The sequence below is a fragment of the Rana temporaria genome, chromosome 4 (genome assembly GCF_905171775.1).
Source record: "Rana temporaria chromosome 4, aRanTem1.1, whole genome shotgun sequence".
NCBI classification, from domain to species: Eukaryota; Metazoa; Chordata; class Amphibia; order Anura; family Ranidae; genus Rana; species Rana temporaria.
In genome coordinates, this window is record NC_053492.1 from 205749631 (window position 1) to 205771507 (window position 21877).

Here is a 21877-nt window from a genome sequence, read left to right on the forward strand (position 1 = left end):
ACACCATAGGATCTATCCGCAGAAACCCATTTGCTGGGATTTATCTGCGGATGGATTCTATCGTGTGTACGGGGCCTAAGTGTTACTAAGAATTGTTAATAGTGAAGGGAAATCATAAGGATTGTGAAATGTTCCTTCTAAAAGGGAAGATTATAAACAAAGATCTGAGTCAAATTTAAGTTTGATTGGTACAGGAGTACAGTGTCAGGAGGAAAGGGAAAAAAAACATCTTTGTTTACAGAGTTTTTAGGATTCTGATTCACTGCCACTCTGGTGTGTGTGTGTGTGTGTGTGTGTGTGTTTTTTGGTGTATGTAACCCTTTGGGGGCATTTGCCAAAGGATAGAACTTGCCATAGTAAGAACCAGTCCACCCAGGAATGATCAGTCCTTAACGGAGCTTTGGCTATTTAGTTCTGAGTGAAGTGATCATGGAAAATGCAGTACCTAAAGGCAGAAGAAAAGGAAGGAGGGTGCATTACCAATGGTAAAATATTTTATTAAAAGCAATATTTGTACTCGGAGCATGTAAAAAGGCTTGTCAATTGGTCGGACTGCGTCCCTTGACACCTGCAGACAGGACCTGATATTGAGGGGATCAGATTGTACCCCAAATTGCTGACGCGTTTCAAGGGCGTACCCTTTTCCTCAGAGACTACACGGTCAATGGCTCATCCCTCCTAGTTGCCCCTATATGTATCCATGCCCCAGGTGACACTCACCCAGATAGGTCATGCCCATCTGCGTGAACTAACTTTTCCTGGTGTATCCAAATTAATGTGTTAGTTATGGTGATCCATCTCCCTTCGAGTTGATTCAACATAATTTCATTATTTGGATGTTAATTGGTTCGGGTGGTTGGCCCCCCCTTTTGAGATATAGATACTACCTTTTAGGGGCTTGGCCCAAGAATCTAGCTACTTTCACCCATGTCATTGGGGGCACAAGGATTTATAGTACTTTGGGACTAGATGACTGAACAGTATGGCCGTAGATATGGACAGGCGTAATGTGTAGAGATGGTAGGTTTCGATAGGGTATTTTGATAGTGAGGAAAGAAATGGACGGTTAGCACTATGAAATTTTTTTTTTTTTTTTGGAACAATATATTTATACTTGCATGATTTGTTTTTGAATTATTTACTAGACTAAAGCGGGGAAATGGGCTCTCCGCAGAATAATGGTACTTAAAGCGGAGGTTCACCCAAAAATCCACTTTTAGACATTAGCTCCAGCATACTGCTAACATCTGCAGTATGCTGTTTTTTTTTTTTGTACTTATTATATCGTTATATGAGCCCTTGTTTACCGGCTCCGAGCGGGGAATCCTGCGGGGAATGGGCGTTTCTAAGCGAAGAGGAGTTGATTGACGGCTGCTAAGGCACGTCACGCCTTCCGAAAATACACAAAGTCACACTCGGGCGTTTACGGCGCCTGCCGTGTAGAGCTGACTGCGCAGGCGCCGTAAACACCCGAGTGTGACTTTGTGTATTTTCGGAAGGCGTGACGCGCTTTAGCAGCCCGTCAATCAACTCCTCTTTGCTTAGGAACGCCTATACCCGGAAGTAATCCCCCGCTCGGAGCCGGATAACAAGGGCTCGTATAACGATAAGTACAAGAAAAAAAGAAACAGCATACTGCAGATGTTGGCAGTATGCTGGAGGGATGTAGCCAATGTCAGAATGTTTATTTTTGGGTGAACTCCCACTTTAATGGTCATATTTATCAGCAATTGGGTATGACCACTACTACTATGTTTAATGTGTACATAGAAGCTCCATTATTGCCCCTTCGGAGTATTGCTTTTAATTAGCTTAGCTCTATTAATTTAATGCGCGGTGGGTTGGCGATATTATGTCTATAGAAGTATGTATTATTGCATTGGTATATTTACAAAATGTAGTATTGTTTTGCATAAATAGGATCCCCTTAAACACTTTTAATTTGTGGGCCCCACCCACTGTGCATTTTTTAGGTTCCCCCTTGTGTATCTATGTGTCGGCAAAACCCAGGGAGGGACCCCCAGTATAATCCCACAATAACATATATTTATAGATCTGCCTCACAGCAGTCCTTTGCTGGGCCACTAGAGGGAGAGGTATTGGGATAGTAGGATCACAGGTGTGCACGCATACGTGTACGATCGTGGGGCCGGGAAGCGATTGGAGTGCTGTGAGCCCTAGGCGGAAGTGACCTTTTCAGGCAGCCGGAAGTGGCGGGTGGAACGCAAATGCACCCACACTTACTGGCCGTGTCCCCTGCGTGCACGGCGTTGACAGGATGCGCACGCAGGAGCGGAAGTGTTGGATGGAACGCAGTAACGCCCACACTTCCTGGCTATGGGACGGCGTCCGGTTCACCCGGCGAGCTTGGGTCCCCACACTATGCATATTGGATGGCACCTCCTATTGATTTGCAGGGAGAGTTCTATGGAGGAAAGATTTGGCTAATTTTTGGGGGAGACTTATAACCACATGTATCCCAGTACAAGATTTGGTTCACCATTGGGGGGATTTATACCCACACAAATCCCAGTGCAATATATACCCATGAAGTCTTGATGGGAGTTGTCATTTATTGATTTAATTTTATTTATTGATCGATTTGGGTACACCAGGCAAAGTTAGTTCACACAGATGGGCATGACCTATCTGGGTGACTGTCACCTGGGGTGTGGATACATATAGGGGCAACTAGGAGGGACGAGCCATTGACTGTCTAGGCTCTGAGGAAAAGGTTACGCCCTTGAAACGTGTTAGCCATTTGGGGTATTATCTGATCCCCACAACATCAGGTCCTGTCTGCAGGTGTCGAGGTACGCTGTCTGACCAATTGACAAGCCTTTTTACATGCTCGTTGGCGAGTATAAATATTGCTTTTAATTAAATAAAATGTTACCATTTTTAATGCACAAGGTTGGTGCACCCTCCTTCTTCCTTTTTCCATTTTAAGAATACCCATTGTTCTGAGGAGGGCTGCAAGACTACAGGCTTTGCCTAAATCTAAAGAGTGGATCGCACCACCTTTTTATAGCCTAAACACCCAAGCGCAGGAGATTACTGTTTTGGTATCTAAAGGCAGACCAAGCTGGGGGGCCTCTGTGTATGGAATATCTGCTGTTCATGGCAGCTAACAAAATTCAGGCCAAGATGGTGAACTGAGATTCAACCAACTCTCGGGGTTTTATTGCTGCCTAAAAGTTTTTTTTTTTCCGGGTGATCTCTGTCCCTGGGAATGAAAGTGGGAGAAAATTCAAAACTGTTGCCTCTGAACAGAAATGGAAGGGAAATCTTTCAATGGAGACACTTGTTCTGGTGACAGGTGTTACAAGCGGCGTTCTGCCGCTACATACTGTAGCTGCTGACTCTTAATCTTAGGACACTGGCCTGTCCTGGAATCCATCGATGTCGACAACCCTGCCGATGTTTCCATCGCCTCTCGGGTGCTGCTGCCGCAATTCGTGGTAGGGGAAACCATTAGTGAAGCCTTTCAGCTTCACAGCCTGATCCCTACTGCGCACATGCGAAGCGCGCTGTGCTTTCTGAATGGCCCAGTGATCGGCCAGATCTGTCGAATAATGCTAAATGTGACACTGAAGGGAAGCAGGAGACATAAGCTGAGCTTCCACTTTTGGGTGAACTCCGCTTTAAGGGGTGATGGCTTTCACATTCAAGAGATTTCCCTTCACTTTCTGCTATGACTTTGGGAAAGGAAGTGATAGAAAATCTCCCCAATAGGAATAAAAACCTGACAGGGTTTATAAACGTTCCCTACTCTATCCAAAATGGGGAAAACACTTTTGCCCCTTTAGTTATACTTTAACTGACCACATTAAACTGGCATGGAAACATTTATTTGCACCCTCTAATTGGGTAGGACCTGGCATGTTATGGTACCCAACACTTAACGTAATTCAGGGACTATCTGTATGTATTTTATGTGTGACTTGGGTATTGCTATGTACTTCATTTCACACAATACAGTACATGGAAAACTATCTTTTGTGGTTTAAGGCTGTACAACTCGTACATTTAGCCTTCAAAACAGTACATCTTCTTTTTTTTTGTAATGAATAATCTTTTTCATTTATTTGAAAGTAAGCTTTAGCTTTTTTTTTTTTTTTTTTAAATATCCTTGTGAACAGATTTTGAAATATTTTCGTATGTCTAGGCTGTAATTATTATTTTTTTTTTTATTTATAGGGTTATACAGAAACAGATGGCGTTTATGCTAGGCCGCCATGGAGTCTATCTTAGTCTGAATGAGGATGTGGAAGAGTATGAGGATTTAACAGAAATCATGTCAAATGTTCAGCTAAACAGTAACTTCTTGGCTCTGGCTCGTGAGGTAAATATCCTGATAAGTGTTGTATTACATGTTTGTTTTTTGTTTTTTTAATTATCATTTTAATGAATCGTCTTTTGTTAACGATTTTCCTCCTTAGCTGGATATTATGGAGCCCAAGGTGCCAGATGACATTTACAAGACCCACCTGGAAAATAACAGTGAGTTAATGAGCAGCCAGTCTAATTTTGAAACAAGTAATAATACGGCATGTTTATAATATTTAGAATGTCTTTAATAGGATTTGGAGGCAGTGGATCACAAGTAGATTCAGCTCGGATGAATCTAGCTTCATCATTTGTGAATGGATTTGTTAATGCTGCCTTTGGTCAAGACAAGCTGCTCACTGATGATGGAAACAAATGGCTGTATAAAAACAAGGATCATGGTAAGAACTTGCTAAGCTGTTATTGTGTACTGTGCCTCCATTGGTTTCCTTTCCTGCCCATTTTGCTCCAGTATGACTTTTTGCCTTATGTCATTAGGCATGCTCAGCGCTGCTGCTTCGTTGGGAATGATTCTCCTGTGGGATGTTGATGGTGGCCTGACCCAGATAGACAAGTATTTATATTCTTCAGAAGACTACATCAAGGTGGGTTTAATTCTTTTAGCATAAAGATGGCAGTGTTATTCAGTTCTTCCGTGTATTTAAGTGTCATCAGCTTTGTAGCCACTAAGACATTTCAACATTTGTTTACTGTAATTGCTTTCTTTGCAGTCTGGAGCTCTCTTAGCCTGTGGGATTGTGAATTCTGGGGTGAGAAATGAATGTGACCCAGCTTTGGCTCTGTTGTCAGACTATGTTCTACATAACAGCAACACAATGCGACTTGGTGCCATCTTTGGGTGAGTGCTGGAAATCTTGGTCACTAACCTTGGGATACTGTATTGATTGTAGCGTTGTTGTTTTTACTTCTGGGGCAGATAACCGCAGTGGGTTTTTATTTGCAGGGAGCGAGAGTCCACACAGCTGTTATGTATGCAGCATCACTCAAACGCAGTGTTTTCACAAAAAATACAAAGCATTAAAAGAAATCCTAGCCTTTTATCACTTACTACACAGTTCATGCTCATCTCAGAGAAGTAGACCTTGTGCCTAGCACCACAAAACAAAAGCTTCAAAATCACAGGGCTGCCTCCTGTTAAAATGGCTATATCAGTAACTTAATCCTATGTAAACCAAGATGTGAGAGTGCTGCTCAGTCTGTATGGGAATGAAGTCCTGTGCCTGACGCTGTGAGTGCTGGCAGGGAAGGGAGCTAGTCTGTTCTCCAGGCTATGGTAGAGAGTGATGGGTGCCCCGGGAGCCACACATCAAGTCAAAGGAGTGTGGAGAATAGGGTGCTCTGAATAACAAGGAGACTTGTGCTGCTGTGGTGCATTAATCACAAGAGGGAAGCACACTCTGCTTTGTTTACACATCAAGTCCCAGTCTGGACCCCCACCAGGTCACGCTTCTAACGCGTTTCACTCTGCCCACCAAAGCTTACTCATGAGGATTAATCCTTTGTAAGCCACCGAAATTGAAGGTCTGGGCTGGCCTTGGAAAGGAAACACTTTCCTTCACTTTTGGAGTCCAACATCCTAGATTTTACAGAAAGCCCAGCAATACAAAAATACATCCTTTTTAAAGGCAAGCTAGCTGTGTTAACATATATATCTAGAAGAAATGTGAACACCTTTTCCTTGCAATCCAGTATTCCCAAAATATAGAACGCTTATTTTGGTATACTAAAAACGAAGAATTATAAATGCAATAAATGAATGCGTAATTAATAAATTTATGATGTGGAATGAGTATGTCAAGTAGTCTTTGGTTTACGTTTGTATAATCTCTTTCTGGGCCTGTAGGCTTGGGCTTGCTTATGCCGGATCCAATCGAGAGGACGTTCTTACACTGCTGCTTCCAGTAATGGGGGATTCAAAGTCCAGTATGGAGGTGAGCTATGAGCATTGCTAAGGTGGAATCAGGCTTAGTCTGATTTATCTCTGGTCACATTTTTTATTATTAAGCCACCACATAAAGAATACAAATTTGCATAAAATGAAATCGACTTCAGTAGGCATAATATAGTAGAATGTGATAATTTTATATGACAGAGGTATGCAGCACAACAGCGCAAGATTGTGACACACACAGTAAAATGTCTTGCTTTTAGGAGTAAATTGGGCAGGTGTGAAAAAAAAATATATAGTAAGTGCTTTCAAAAATATATACTTAAATTGTGTGTGTTTTGTAAGTTGATGAAAGCAAAGTGAGTTAACGGAAGAAAAATTTCAATAAAATCAATATTTAGTGTTGCCACCCTTTTGCCTTCAAAACAGCATCAGTTCTCTAGGTACAACAGGTAGGTTGTTCCAAACATATTGGAGAACTAACCACAGATCTGTGGATGTAAGCTGCCTCAAATCTTCTGTCTCTTTATGTAATCCCAGATAGACTTGATGATGAGATCAGGGCTCCTTGGGGGCCAAACAAACGCTTCCAGGACTCCTTGTTCTTTACGCTGAAGATCATTCTTAATGACATTAGCTGTAAGTTTGGGGTCGCTGTCCCGCTGCAGAGTAAATTTGGGGCTAATTGCATGCCTCTCTGATGGAATGATGGATAAGTATCTGCCTGTATTTCTCAGCATTAAGGGCACCATTTATTGGGCAATGTTGAAAACTGGAGATGCGGTGGTCGGCCAAGGAAACTTAATGTAGCAGATAAAAGGCACATCATGCTTCCTTTTCTCCCTTCTGTATCAGAAGATGTCCAGCAGTGCCATCAACACAGAACTGGTGGGATCCAGATACACCCATCTACTGCCCGAAGATGTCTGACCAGAAGTGCAAGAATTGCTGCCAAAAAGTCATACGTCTGATATGGAAGCAAGGCTAAGCAGCTATTTGCTTTGAATCTCGGAGCCAGCTAAAAGTTAGGCCCCTTTCACACTGAGGAGTTTTCAGGGGGTTTAGCGCTAAAAATAGCGCCTAAAAAACTCCTGCCCTGCAGTCTCAGTGTGAAATCCCAAGTGCTTTCACGCTGAGGCGGTGTGCTAGCAGGACCGCTCCAAAAGACCTGCTAGCCGCATCTTTGGAGCGGTGTGTTTACCGCTCCTTCCCATTGAAAACAATGGGACACCGTGGCTATACCGCCGGTGTCTTGTCGTGCTGGTTCCCCCATCGATATGGTTCCTGCCACTACTGCGCAGGCGCAGTAGGAGGCCAGGGAAATCGCAGAGGCTCAACAGCTGATTGTCAGCTTAGACACGCTCGCTCCCGATGCCTGCTTATACACGGCGCTCTATAGTACACGCCGCTCTACACAGCAAGGGGTGGATGTGATATTGAGCAGTGCTTTTTTGATTGGTTATCCGCGGCGTGGATAACCAATCAAAAAAACACTGCTCAATATCACATCCGCCCCTTGCTGTGTAGAGCGGTGTGTACTATAGTGTATAATCAGCCATCGAGAGCGAGCGTGTCCACAGTTGACGAACAGCTGTTCCCGTTTGGAGTTTTCCGTCGGCTCGGAACCATATCGATGGTAGAAACCAGCTTGTTAGAACACCGACAATGCACCTCTGCCCAACACGTGAGTTTTGTATGTGGTGTTGGGAGGGGGCCTCAATTTGTTTGTTTTTTTTTGTTTTTTTGGGGTGTTTTTTTTTGTTTTTTGTTTTTATCAAAGGGGACAACAAGTCTCCTGTGTGTTGAATGTGTGTTGAATGTATTGCAATGTACATCACGCCGCATTACTTTCTTTCCCGGCCTTGATGGCTGGGGAAACTGTCAACGGGGACCCAGGAGTGACGTCGTACATGTCACTTCTGGGTCAACAAGGTCTACCCAGTGGAACCTGCTATGCCGGTTCTGGGCCCGCAGATGGGCAAGTGGAGCCCAGGATACATAGCAGGGGGGCGTAGAAGCATTCAGGCGGCATCCCAAGCAAGCTCCAGGAAACAATTTTTGGGGTTTCTGCATGAAAACATAGGAACTGGGGTGCAGAATAATGGCAGCAGGTGCTCTGGACTGATGAGACAAAATTTGAAGTATTTGGCTGTAGCAGGAGACAGTTTGTTCACCGAACGGCTAGGAAGTGGTACAATGAGTGTCTGCAAGCAACAGTGAAACATGGTGGAGGTTACATACAAGTATGGGGCTGCATTTTTTTGTAGTTGGAGATTTTTTCAGAATTGATGACACCATTGATCTTGACCAATACAGGCAGATACTTATCCATCATTGCATACCATCAGGGAGGCGTGTGATATGGCCCCAAATTTATTTTGCAGCAAGAGAACAACCCTAAACATACAGCCAATGTCATTAAGAACTATCTTCAGTGTAAAGAAGAACAAGGAATTCTGGAAGTGGTGGTTTGGCCCCCAGAGAGCCCCGATCTCAACATAATGGAGTCTGTCTGGGATTACACAAAGAGACAGAATGGTTTGAGTTCTCCAATATGTTTGGAACAACCTACCTGCCGAGTTATTTTTAAAATCTGTGTGCAAGTGTACCTAGAAGAGTTGATGCTGTTTTAAAGGCAAAGGGTTAACACTTCTATTTTTGCATACGTATTGGATTTACAAATTTATTGTAATTCCACCACAACATTCTTTTATTCCACCACAAAAAAATGTTTCCTTCAAGGCCGCAAACTTTTTTATATTCCTATTTAATCATTTCCAAAAGAGAGGTGCATGTATACTTATTAGGGGTGCAACGGATCACAGTTGATCCGTGATCCGAACGGGTCACCCCCTTCGGATCGGATCACACTGATCCGCAGATTGCCACGGCTCCGGAGCTAGGCCGAAGCCGCGGTCTTTCCTAATGTTACGGCGGCGGCTCCGGAGCTAGGCCGAAGCCGCAGCCTTTCCTAATGTTATGGCCGCGGCTTCGGCCTACCTCCGGAGCCGCAACCATAACGCTAGGAAAGGCCGCGGCTTCGGCCTAGCTCCGGAGCCGCCGCCGTAACATTAGGAAAGACCGCGGCTTCGTCCTAGCTCACTGTCCTGAGCAGGGGGGGGGTCACTGTCCTGAGCAAGGGGGGGGGTCACTGTCCTGAGCAAGGGGGGGGTCACTGTCCTGAGCAAGGGGGGGTCACTGTCCTGGGCAGGGGGGGGGGTCACTGTCCTGAGCAAGGGGGGGGGGTCACTGTCCTGAGCAGGGGGGGGGGTCACTGTCCTGAGCAGGGGGGGGGGTCACTGTCCTGAGCAAGGGGGGGGGTCACTGTCCTGAGCAGGGGGGGGGTCACTGTCCTGAGAGGAGGGGGGGTCTCTGTACTAAGAGGAGGGGGGGGTGTCTGCACTGAGGGGGTACTATAGTTGGTGGGGGGGGGGGGGGAGATGTGGATATTACAGTGGGGGAGATTTTTTTTTTTTTTTGCCGATCCGAAAAATTATCCGATCCGTGACTCCTGATCCGAGGAACGATCCGAACCGTGAGTTTTTTGATCCGTTGCACCCCTAATACTTATGGTTTATTATACACAGGTGGTTGGAGTGACAGCTCTTGCTTGTGGCATGATTGCTGTGGGATCCTGTAATGGGGATGTGACCTCCACCATACTTCAGACAATTATGGAGAAATCGGAGCAGGAGTTGAAGGACACGTTTGCTCGCTGGCTTCCTCTTGGCTTGGGACTGAACCATCTGGGTGAGTGTTGTCAGATTATGGATGCAGATTTTAGCTAAACAAATGAATCTCTTTGGGGCCAGGCAAACCTATTAATATTGTTTTTCTCTTATACAGGGAAAGGTGAAGCCATTGAGGCAATACTTGCTGCACTGGAGGTTGTTTCTGAGCCATTCCGGAGCTTTGCCAACACCTTAGTTGATATCTGCGCATATGCTGGCAAGTTACTTACTTTTTCATAAACATGTTACACCATGATCTACATTTTTGACTGTGTTTTGAACGAGTCACAGGATTAATGGTGGTACAGTAAAATCTTGGACTGCCAGCATAACTCGTTCATAAACATGCTTGTAATCCAAAGCACTTGTATATCAATGCAAATTTCCCCATAAGAAATAATGGAAACTCAAATGATTTGTTCCACAACCATTTATTCATAAGTCCTTCAGTTTATAGTCCATATAAAAAGATTATAGCAATGTGACCAGGTTATGTAACCATAAAATGTTCATCCACAAATGGAAGCCTCCACAAGAGGATTAGAGGAAAAATCCAGCAGGAGCTCCAGAGTATTATGCCCCATGTACACTGCTGCTAAACGGACATTCAGAAGCAGTTGGACACTTATTTATTTTTTATTTATTTTTTTAACACTTCTAAACGCAAACGCGGCAAAACAAATGTTTTAAACGTGGGTTAATATGTGTCAAGTTAAATCGTTCAGGAGAGGTTGTAAAAACTTCCCATGTATATGAAGCCTAAACGAGAAGAGAGGCGGCTCTAAGTGTAGCAGTATGTTGCATCTTCTTTAAATGTAACCTTATTGCTACACTTATAGGCGCTTCTCTTTTATACTCAGTTGCGACATGACGCTACTCTTATATCAAGACATCGCTTGTATATCAAGTCAAAATGTATTAAAAAATAAGCTTGTCTTGCAAAACGCTCTCAAACAAGTCAATCTCAAACCAAGGTTTCATTGTATGTTCTGCTTGCTATTATTTAAAGTGGTTGTAAACCCACAAACAAAATAAACCTTCAAGACAAAGGCATAATGAGCATTATGCATGGCATACTAGCTCATTATGAAATACTTAACTTGGATCGAAGACCCTGTAGCGGTCCCCCGTACACTGCTCCGGCCGGTGACATTGCTCCCAGAGTTGCTTTTGGGTATGGCGTTAACGCGTTCGTTCAGTGCGCATGTGTCTATGTCGGCACATGCTGATACAGGGAATAATTCCTAAATCTTGCAGGCACTGTCAGTAACTGGAGGGGAGGGGAGGGAAGAACAAGAGATAGCGGATGACGGAGACATGTGATCTGGCCACGTTGTCAGGGCTCAGCAGCCATGATATACCATGGTCAGTTTACAGAGGGGAGGGCATAGCCAGGCATGATCAGCCAGGTATTTCAGGTGATACAGGTGGCCAAATTACACAGCACCAGCACTGTGCTGTATAACATGCTTTAAAGGGACAGGATTTTTCTCTTCCCACCCCCATATATATATATATATATATATATATATATATATATATATATATATATACTTTATTTTTTTAGGGTAACAAATGCTTTAAAGCAGTATTAACCACTTCCTGTCCAAGGTACATAATATGACGTCATGGGCATATCTGAATGATGCCTGCAGCTACAGGCATCTTCCAGATATTATCTTTTTCAGCTGGCGATTCTGTGCACCCTAAGAACAATCATAGTGGCAGTTCAGCAACTTGATTGTTCTTACAGGCAGCGGGGGGGGGGGGGGGGGGGCGGCGACCCGCCGCCCTCCGATGCCCGGCTCGTCCCTGTGATTGGTGAGCCGGAGAACGAATGGGTCGCCGCCGGAAGTTTACCATACAGATTTCTGGTGACCCCAGTCATCTCTCTGACTTTTTATTTTATTTTTATACTTTCTCTGCCTTTTAGCCTGAAGGAGAGATGTGGGATCTTATTGACCCCCACATCTCTCTATAAAGAGGACCTGTCACGCACTATTCCTATTACAAGGGATGTTCACATTCCTTGTAATAGGAATAAAAGTGATCAAAATTTTTATTTTTATTTTTTTAAAGGGAAAGTGTAAAAATAAAAGCACCTCCGCCTCGTGCATAGAAGCGAATGCATAGGTAAGTCACGCCCACATATGTAAACGGCGTTCAAATCACACGTCGGGTATCTCTGCGTGCTTTAGAGCAACAGCAACAATTCTAGCCCAAGACCTTCTCTGTAACTCTAAACATGTAGCCTGTAAAAAAAAAGTACCAAAGTTTGGTGCCATTCCACGAGTGTGCGCAATTTTAAAGCGTGAAATGTTAGATGATGTCACGCAATGTAATGGATGCCTATCGCATTATACAAAAAATGGGCTAACTTTACGGTTTTGTGTGAGCTTGAGTTTGGCTTCAATTTGTGTATTTACAACCCTAATTATGCAGCCACCACATCTACTGATTGATGAGTAAAAAAAAAAAATATTACAAGTTTTGATTTTAATACTGCTTTTAATATTGGTAACTTGCACAGCTGTTTTTACTTCATTTTAGACTGAGAATTGGCTTGTATTAATACCTCATCTAAATATGGTAGCATTTTTTTGCTTTTTTACAGGTTCTGGGAATGTCTTGAAAGTGCAACAGCTTTTGCACATCTGCAGTGAACATTTTGATACTAAGGAGAAAGGAGAAGAAGAGAAGAAGGACAAGAAGGAAAAGAAAGAGACTGCTGCAGACTTGGGATCTCACCAGGTAACCTCTTTCCAGTAGCTTAGATAGAATTCCTTCTCTTCTCTATTATGTTGAATATTCTGTCATTAACAGAGCATTATATAAAAACTCAGGATGTTAAGATTTAATATTTGCAGCTTTTTTACCTGTAAAATATATTTATTTTCAGATTAATGCTGAGGTAATACTTACTTTTTTTTTTTCTTTTCTGTATGTGTGTAGGGTGCGGCTGTTTTGGGTATTGCTCTCATTGCCATGGGTGAAGAGATCGGGTCAGAAATGGCATTGCGCACCTTTGGACATCTGGTAATGCTCAGAAAAATCCTATATATTGTTCCTCTGCTGTCAGGATGTATTTTAGTTTCTATACAACTGTTTTCTGTATGAGTAATTGCTTTGCTTACCCTTTTTCACTTGTGTATGTTAAAGCATCTTCACATGGTCATCTTGTGGGTTTGTGATTTTGCCGGTATAACATAACTTCTGTGCATGCCTGGGAGTTCATCCATCTGGGCATATGCTGAAACTATTCACGGAGCTGCACATGCACAGCTCAGTTTACATTGTCAGGAAGGTTGCAAACAGCAGGTAAGAAATCTGTATTGCAGAAGAGTATGGTTTGTTGGTATGTTTCTTCTGCAGTATAATTTTGTGTGGGAAAGGGGGGTCTTTACGTTTGACCGTAAATGGAATAAAACCGTCCTATCCTTTACACCCAAGAAAGCTGCCATCTTGGCCTCTGTTTGATCTGCAGTTGCAGTGGTGCTACACATGTGTTCAGTTATGACACAAGCCATTTGATTGCTTTAAAGTTCAAGTGACAGCACAAGCTAATGGGAAACAATTAAATTGTTGGGTTTCAATCTTGTCCTAAAGCGGAACTACCCATAACTTGATAAAAAATGTTCTTTAGCAAGCAACGTACATTGCACAATAATTATGCTACCAAAATGAGTGTGCTGTAAATTGCCTCCAGCATTGCTCCGGTTTCTTCTTGCTGGAGGCTGCCATTGAAGCCCAGTGCCCCTGAAAAGCAGTAAATCGTAAAACAGAACTAAACCCATCAATTTAACAGTTTAAAAAAATATATATGTTTTTGTAATAGTGGGAATGCTTACTGTCATGTTTGCTTGTGTCCCCAACCAAACTGTCAAACCATCAAATTACTGGTGTCCTAATTGATCACATGTGCAGCATCATGGCAGTTGCATATCAAACGGAAGCAGCTTCTTTGGCTGTAAAGGATAAGGAGGGTTTAATTTAGTTTTAAGGCTGTCAGTAAATCGGCCTCTACGAACTTGGCAGTGCCTAAAAATGGAGAGCAGCTGAGCATGTGCAGAGTAGGGTTACGACAATGTATGAGTGAATTTTAAACAGTATAGACACTTATTTTTAATGTTTTACATGGCTATACCTGCAAAAGGAGCCAGCCTGAAGTGACCTAGATGGACTTAATTTTCTGACTAAAGTTCCACTTTAAGTTTCTTGAGCTATAATCGTGCAAAACATTTCTGTTTTTTAATATTGCATTAATTGTTATTAAATGTTTTAGAAATTAGAACCTACCCATTTTTTGTGGGGGTTGTCAACGCATAAAGCTTCAGTTGTTTTGTCAGTGTGATCCTCAAGTAGGCAGCAGTACATCCTGGCTGCATCTGAATTCCATTTGTCTCTTAATGGACTCCAAGAATAGGATTGCATAGTAAGTACAAAAACCCATATTCTGTTTTTACATTTCTTCTTTTTTTTTTTTTTTTTCTAATAGCTAAGATATGGTGAGCCCACACTCAGACGGGCTGTTCCTCTGGCTCTAGCGCTCATCTCTGTGTCCAACCCAAGGCTGAATATCCTGGATACTCTGAGCAAATTCTCTCATGATGCAGACCCTGAAGTTTCCTACAACTCCATCTTTGCTATGGGCATGGTGGGCAGTGGTAAGTTTTATCACCTCCTGGAGTTTTGACTTTGTGTGTGTGTGTGTGTGTGTGTGTTTGTGTGTACTGGGAACTGAGTATGAAAGCCATGTTTCATTCTTCTGTTTGTAGGAACCAACAATGCCCGTCTTGCTGCAATGTTACGGCAATTGGCCCAGTATCATGCTAAGGACCCCAACAATCTTTTCATGGTGCGATTGGCACAGGTAGGATGACATTTTTTTTTTATTACAAAATTGGTGGTTAAAGGATGGAGTAGGAGTGGCTGTGGGTATTTGACTGTTTGTAATCTTGTTCATGTGTGTTTTATATTGGATATTTTGGTACTTTTCCATTATCCAGAAGCCTCTGCCTTCAGTGAGGAGAAATGCCACTCACCAGGAGAAATGAAAAAGAAACATACTTATTGTATATATCTGAACTTAGTGCTGAGTACACTAGAGAACATGTCTTCATATTTGCATTTTTGCCTCCAAGCGAACTCTGCAAAGTGCGACTTGTTCTTGTTTTTCCATTTCAAGGTGCCCCATGATCTCTCAATAGTTTGTGTATATATTCCTGTCTCTGGGTTGATAAATTTCACACACTTGTGGGAGCATGTGACCTATATTTTCCAAATATATTGGCGTAGGAAATGGAAAGTGACTTCCTATAAGTGACAACAATATTTAGCAGTCAGATTGTAGTTATGTTAAAGCAGCGAGCGGGTCTTTTTAACACCAAGGGCAGAATCCAAGAGTGACTCAGACATCAAAACCATGCCCCTCCACCTCCTTACTGGTTCTAGGGGTGAGGGCTCACCATTGGCAGATTTCACACCATCCAATCATGAGGGGAGCGGGCAGCAACGCATTTCAACACAAGAGTGCAGCAAATAGCCCGGCCCTCCTAACACTTACCTGGGTTTCCCCACTGTTCTGCGATGTCCATGAGTGTCTCAGCCATTCAAGATTCCCCCTCCTGATTGGCTCAGACACGGCAGCAGCGCCAATCAGGATAGTGGGTCGGGCCGGGTTTCTGTGTTAGAGAGCTGTGACTCTGCTCGGGTGCCCCCATTGCAAGTTGCTTGCTGTGTGGGCACTGAACAGGAAGGAGGAACCAGGATCACAGAAGTGGGACCCGAGAAGAGGATTCAGGCTTCTCTGTGCAAATCCACTGCAACAGAGCAGGTAGGCGAGAGAAGAAGAAAATCGGAGGAGCAGATCCCCCACTCCCCTTCTTAGGCCGGCAAGAAAAGATAATGGGATCAAAAATCTGGTCTCAACTGGTGAATGCATCAAGGCACTTGTGTACATCTGTGGTCTGACCTTCTACATCTGTATACTGTGAAGAGCAGGTGTAGCCTGACCATGGAATCCACTTTTGTATTTGCCTTAAAACCTTTTTCATGGATTTCATTGAGGGACGCTGTGTGTGTGGTTTTTTTTTTTTTTTTTTTTTTGCTCTTGCCATTGGAACTGCTTTTCCACAGATCTTGCAGTAGGTGGCAGTGCAATCTATATATATAAAACTCAACGTGTGTGTGTGTGTGTGTGTGTGTATGTATGTTCCAGCATCACGCCCAAACGGCTAAAGATATTAACATGAAACTTGGCACACATGTTACTTATATGTCAGCAACAAACATAGGATAGGTGGTTTAACCCTTACCCACCCCCATTTGCCATGGTCTGGGTTTTTCTTTAAAGTCCCATTCAACTCTATGGGAAATACATGTTACTTCATAACTTCCAAACGGCTGTAGATATTTCGATAACACTTGGTCACATGTTACTTATATGTCCACTTAAACTATAGGATAGTTAATTTATCCCTTTACTACCCCCATTTGTGAGGGTCGGGGTTTTTGTTTAAAGTCCCATGCAAATCAATGGGAAATATATGTTCCCACATAACTTCTGTACGCCTGGAGATATTTCAATAATACCTGGTACACATATTACTTATATGCCAAATAAAAATATATGACAGTTAAATTAACCCTTACCTACACCCTTATATAAAAGATGGGTATATTTATATTACTATGATTTTCCTCCCCAAAAGGTTAAGATAGGAAGACCGGGCAACGCCGGGTATTCAGCTAGTGGACTCATAAAATAAGATTTTCGTACACACAATAAAATCAATTTTTGATTTCTAATCACTGCTCTCCTTGTAAGAACTCTGACTACTGGGGAAATCGTATTGTTGTATGTCTGCACTGGGAAGGAGTGCTTTCATCTTTTCCAATATGACATCTACACCACTGTGCTGTAGTGTTGCTCCCTTGAATGCCCTCCTATCCAGCTCCTTATTTTGACCTGGGGGCATAAAAAAAAAAAGACAAATATATGCAAAGAAATGCAGTAAACTTTTTGAACAGCAAAACAAATAAATACATTTGTCTTTACTGTAGGGCATGGTCAGTTTTTATTTGAGGTTTGTCACAATGCTGCTTTTAAATTATTGGAAGCATAATCGTAGGAATGGTTTTGGGCCCTCAGTGGATGTACAGTAATAAATGTGTCTGGAGACAATGGACCTCTGAAGAAGGAATACACTTTGTTCTAGGGTAGAGCATTTGTATGTTTTATATATATACATGTATGTACGTTTTTATTTTTCGAATGAACTTTGTTTTAGCCACCCTTGTAACTAAGAATATCCATGTTTTGCAGGGTCTGACACACCTCGGCAAAGGCACACTTACGCTATGTCCATATCATAGTGACCGCCAGCTCATGAGTCAGGTAGCAGTGGCTGGATTATTAACTGTACTTGTGTCTTTCCTGGATGTAAGGAACAGTAAGTTGTGTTTTTTTTCCATTTTGACCCTCTTACCATTTATTAATCTTTTGTTTTTCTTTTGGTAGACACTGTATCTCACTGTGTTTTGTATTTTACTTTTTTCTTTTAGTTATTTTGGGAAAGTCTCATTACGTACTCTACGGTTTAGTAGCTGCAATGCAGCCACGAATGCTGGTCACATTTGATGAGGAGTTGCGGCCTTTACCAGTATCTGTTCGAGTGGGTCAAGTAAGTAACAGAGACCTTATGGTTTACCAAATGAGTAATTAGAAATCCTGGAGTCCTCATTTTCTTTCATATCAGTGGATGATCACACATAAAAATAGGGTGGTGTCACCCGAAAACAGGTTTTAGTTGTCATTCCTTCTTTGAAGCTTAGAAAATAAAGGTACCATATGATTTGGCTGCTATGAACTTTAACACAAACTTGCCAGAACGCAAAGAACATGTCACATTACCTTAATGTAATTAATTTTTTTTATGTTTTTTTTTTTTTTTTTTTTCCCTGTAGGCTGTAGATGTTGTGGGTCAGGCTGGGAAGCCCAAGACCATCACTGGTTTCCAGACGCATACTACCCCTGTCTTACTGGCACATGGTGAGCGGGCAGAACTGGCAACAGAGGAATATCTTCCTGTGACCCCCATCCTTGAGGGATTTGTCATTCTCAGAAAGAATCCTAATTACGACGTCTAGTGCTGTTATCTAAATAACATATGGGAGGGGATATTGTGGGCTGGTGGGACTAGTTGTGTTTTTTTTGTTTTTTTTTTTTGTTACTAAATATTATTAAATAATTTCACAACTGTATCCGAGTTGTCATCTATGCCTTCATTTGGTATACATTTTTATTAATGGGGGTTTTCAACCCTGTATAAACTTTTAAAAATACATTTTATTGCTTGGATTTTGTTTTCTAGCATTATTCTATCATGGAATTGTTACAATTTAACATTTTTTTACAGGCATAACATGTTGCTGTGAAATGAAACGATGATCTGTTAGTATCTGAAAATGCATATTTGATTGACATAAAGTGTAATGAAATACTTCATTTATTCACTGTGGGACAATTTTAAAGGAACATGTGAGGATAGAAATATAGGAGCTGACTTGGTTTCTTAAAATTTTCATGCTCTGGGCTTTTCACGCTGATGCTGACTTGCTTTGTGGAACAAGCATGCAACCAGTCTTGTCTAAACTCCCTTGCTGCATACTTGTTCCAGCACAATCACCTGTTAGGTAGTTAAAGAAGTATGGCCAAAGCTTTTTTGGCCTTCTCCTATGGATCACAGGAGTGCAGTTCCTTCTGCATGCATGTGACCCGTTTTTAGACAACCATGGGCTAAAGCCCCCGGTCAGCAGACATCACTCAGCCGGTCGAGGTTGGGGAAAGATCCTGACTAAAGCTGCACAGCTGAAAGACTAAGCCATCTGCTTCATCACCTCACCAGTTCAGTGCTTCATTGAGTGCTGAAGTGGCAGAACAGCGAGCCACTTACAATCATGGCTCTCTGCTCTGACTGGAGGGAGAGAACTGAGCGATGAGTGGTGTTTGATCGCTCAGTTCTTAGTGCAGAGGCGGCAGGGACAGATGCAGCATCGAATTGATGCTTCTGGCACCTAGTGAGTATAAAGGTGTGTTTTTTTTTTTTTTTTTTTTATATATATATATTCCATACTTCTCTTTTAAACCAGGATCAGAATGACATCCCTGGCACTTTGAGCTTTTTTTTAAATCATAGTTCATGTCAAAACTGAACTCCATATAGAGCTCTAAGTGTGCATCATTGTTGCCTGTAACTAGCTCACTCACCTTTTTAATACATTTGAGATGAAAATACTATTTACTCCCTTTCGCACAGTTGAAAGCTTTGAAAATGGAACACTTGAAGGTTATGCTCAAAAGGTGTCTGTTCCCAGAGCAGATGAGCCGCTACCCATATCTTGTACTTTTGGCTCAATGTGCTGATGTCTCTGCAGTTCCCATTAAATCCACTGCAACCTTTGGGGACTTCTCACAGAACCCCTATTGAAAAACCTGGATTTAAAAGCTTTGCAACCTCTATCTGTGTGTAACGTTTGACGTGTTTATTGGATTTAAGTGGATTAATAAGACTGAATTTGACTTCATCTTGGAATTGTGAATCATTTTGCAGAGTGTGGAGTCTCAAGCTTCACATAGGTGGATTCTTTTTACTCTGTCAAGTATTCCAGAATGCCCCTTCTGATCAGGAGAGTCTGAGGAATCCACTGATGTTAAAAATGTGGAATGACTGGGGAGAAGGATGTAGGGATTGACAGGTTAAATAATGCACTGAACACCAAGTTTCTGAAAAATTAAAAAACAATTGTTTTTTTTTTTACACAAAGTTGTCACTAAATGATATATTGCTCAAACATGCCATGGGTATGTGTGGAATTACACCCCAAAATACATTCCGCTGCTTCTCCTGAGTACGGGGATACCACATGTGTGGGACTTTTTGTGAACCTAGCTGCAGACAGGACTCCACAAACAATCACTGCCTTCAGGCTTTCTAAGTGCAAAAAACGAGATCTGCAAAATACTCAACATGCCTCTCAGCAAATAGCTTGGGGTGTCTACTTTCCAAAATGAAAATGGGAGTTTCACCTAAAAAGGCAGATATGTTCCTCACGCTCCTCTGCCCACAGTGAGCGCAACTGACCACTGATCCAACCAGGGCTGTGGAGTCGGTAGATAAATGTTCCGACTCCTCAGTTTTATGTACTTCCGACTCCCTGACTCCGACTCCTCTGTATTTATATGCGAATGTATTTTATACATTCCTTGAGGGAAAGAAACGCAACCTACCACAGGACTACTGGCTGGGAAGCCAACAGTCTACTGTATTGCACAGTTTAAGCAAAAGACAAACACAATGAAAACAACGTTTTATAAAAAAAAATGTATTAATCAATCAAGTGGCTGGATAGTAGCAGCAGGCATAAACATCAGGAACAGGATTTTTACCAGTTCAAAAATACAAACCACATTATTTGGTTGTTTTAGAACAAAAACAAAGCTTATCTATAATGAACCAAAAACAAAATCTGTAAAACCTAGAAATGGTTTATATTAATCTTGAAATGTAGTTATAGGCTTAGCAAATGCAAATCAATTCAATGTAGAGTTCTAAGGAAGAGAATTGCCTCTGCCAGATCCTCTTTCATAGAGGCTCTTAAGTCAGACTTTATTATTTTTAGGGCTGAAAATAATCTTAGAGAGGTAGTTGGGCTGCTGCTTTCTCCTTTGTGTGCTTATCTGCTGCTGAAGATAGGGTAGTGGGAGGATCCAGGAAGGGGCATTTATTCTAAAACATGATTTTCCTAGGAGAATCCCATAGTCATGTTTAAAGTTTAAGCTAACAATCGGAGTTTACAAGTTTTTATAGCCTTAGCTAAATGACAGCAGTTTTTTCAATGGTTTACAGCTTCAGTCTTGAACTATTGGCCCTCCATTCCCTTCACTTATACAAGTGTCTCACTCTCTAGTCCTGCTAAAAACATATTTATTTAATCCCTTATCAGTGAGAGGCTAGGTTACACATGGACGCGTGCCATATAGTGAAGCACATGAAAAGCATGCTTCTTCACGGTCACTTAACGTGTTCGTTTTGCGGTTACGTGAGGCACTGCATGCATTGGTCTTTATTCTTACAGTAAAGGAGTCATTAATTATAACTTTTTGTGAATTGGGACATTTAAACTTGCTTTTTTTTTTTATTCATTCCAATCTAAATTTAGTAGGAGTCGGTGCATTGTTTGCCGACTCCGACTCCAGGTACCCAAAATTTCCCCCGACTCCTCGACTCCGACTCCACAGCCCTGGATCCAACTACTGCAATTGCAGTGGGCCACAGCGGGGACAGCTCCGGCAGGGACTGGGGGTCTCTCCTTTACCAATATAGGCGCATATGGGACATTGCCGCCAAGATGTTGGGGACCCCTACCCACAACGATTATACCCCTCTATGGCACAATAAATTACTTTCAGAGTTTATCTCGATCCCTAACGCAAACATATGGAGCGAACATGGGATATATTACTTGCACCACATATTTTCGAAATGGCGCGCTTAAAAACTTTGAGACTACTACTGCCCAATTCACTACTCTTTCAATTCTTACAGGTACACCATGCAGTTCAGGCACAGTTCACCCAGCCTTTACCACCGTCCACTTCTAATGTCGTTATGGCAGTAGTTCAGGGGGAGGATCCACGAAGGCTGATTTCTGATTTTTATGTCATGCTCCTAACCCCATCATCAACCATGCTAGCCTACAACCTTGAACCAAAATGGGAAAGAGAGGTGGGCCTGCTGGAAGATGAGGAGTGGAGTGAAGCACTTGACTCATGCAAGACTGTATCCTCCAAACTCTGACAGGTTGACCCAGTTGTATATCATGCACCAAGCATATCTTACCCCCCTAA

The 21877-nt window shown here is 42.3% G+C and overlaps 1 protein-coding gene across 1 annotated transcript in view; it reads left to right on the plus strand.

Moving 5' to 3' along the window:
• Positions 1-18243, plus strand: part of PSMD2 (proteasome 26S subunit ubiquitin receptor, non-ATPase 2) — a 35763-nt gene extending 17520 nt beyond the window's left edge. Inside the window, exons 7-21 of the mRNA XM_040349775.1 lie at positions 4201-4345; positions 4443-4503; positions 4584-4730; positions 4828-4934; positions 5061-5188; positions 6194-6281; positions 9826-9988; positions 10085-10186; positions 12584-12720; positions 12922-13005; positions 14465-14633; positions 14745-14839; positions 17294-17420; positions 17533-17651; positions 17935-18243. Of these exons, the coding sequence (XP_040205709.1) occupies positions 4201-4345; positions 4443-4503; positions 4584-4730; positions 4828-4934; positions 5061-5188; positions 6194-6281; positions 9826-9988; positions 10085-10186; positions 12584-12720; positions 12922-13005; positions 14465-14633; positions 14745-14839; positions 17294-17420; positions 17533-17651; positions 17935-18117 (1855 nt within the window). The 3' untranslated portion in view covers positions 18118-18243. The remainder of the gene's footprint in view (positions 1-4200; positions 4346-4442; positions 4504-4583; positions 4731-4827; positions 4935-5060; positions 5189-6193; positions 6282-9825; positions 9989-10084; positions 10187-12583; positions 12721-12921; positions 13006-14464; positions 14634-14744; positions 14840-17293; positions 17421-17532; positions 17652-17934) is intronic.
• The last annotated feature ends 3634 nt before the right edge of the window (positions 18244-21877 follow it).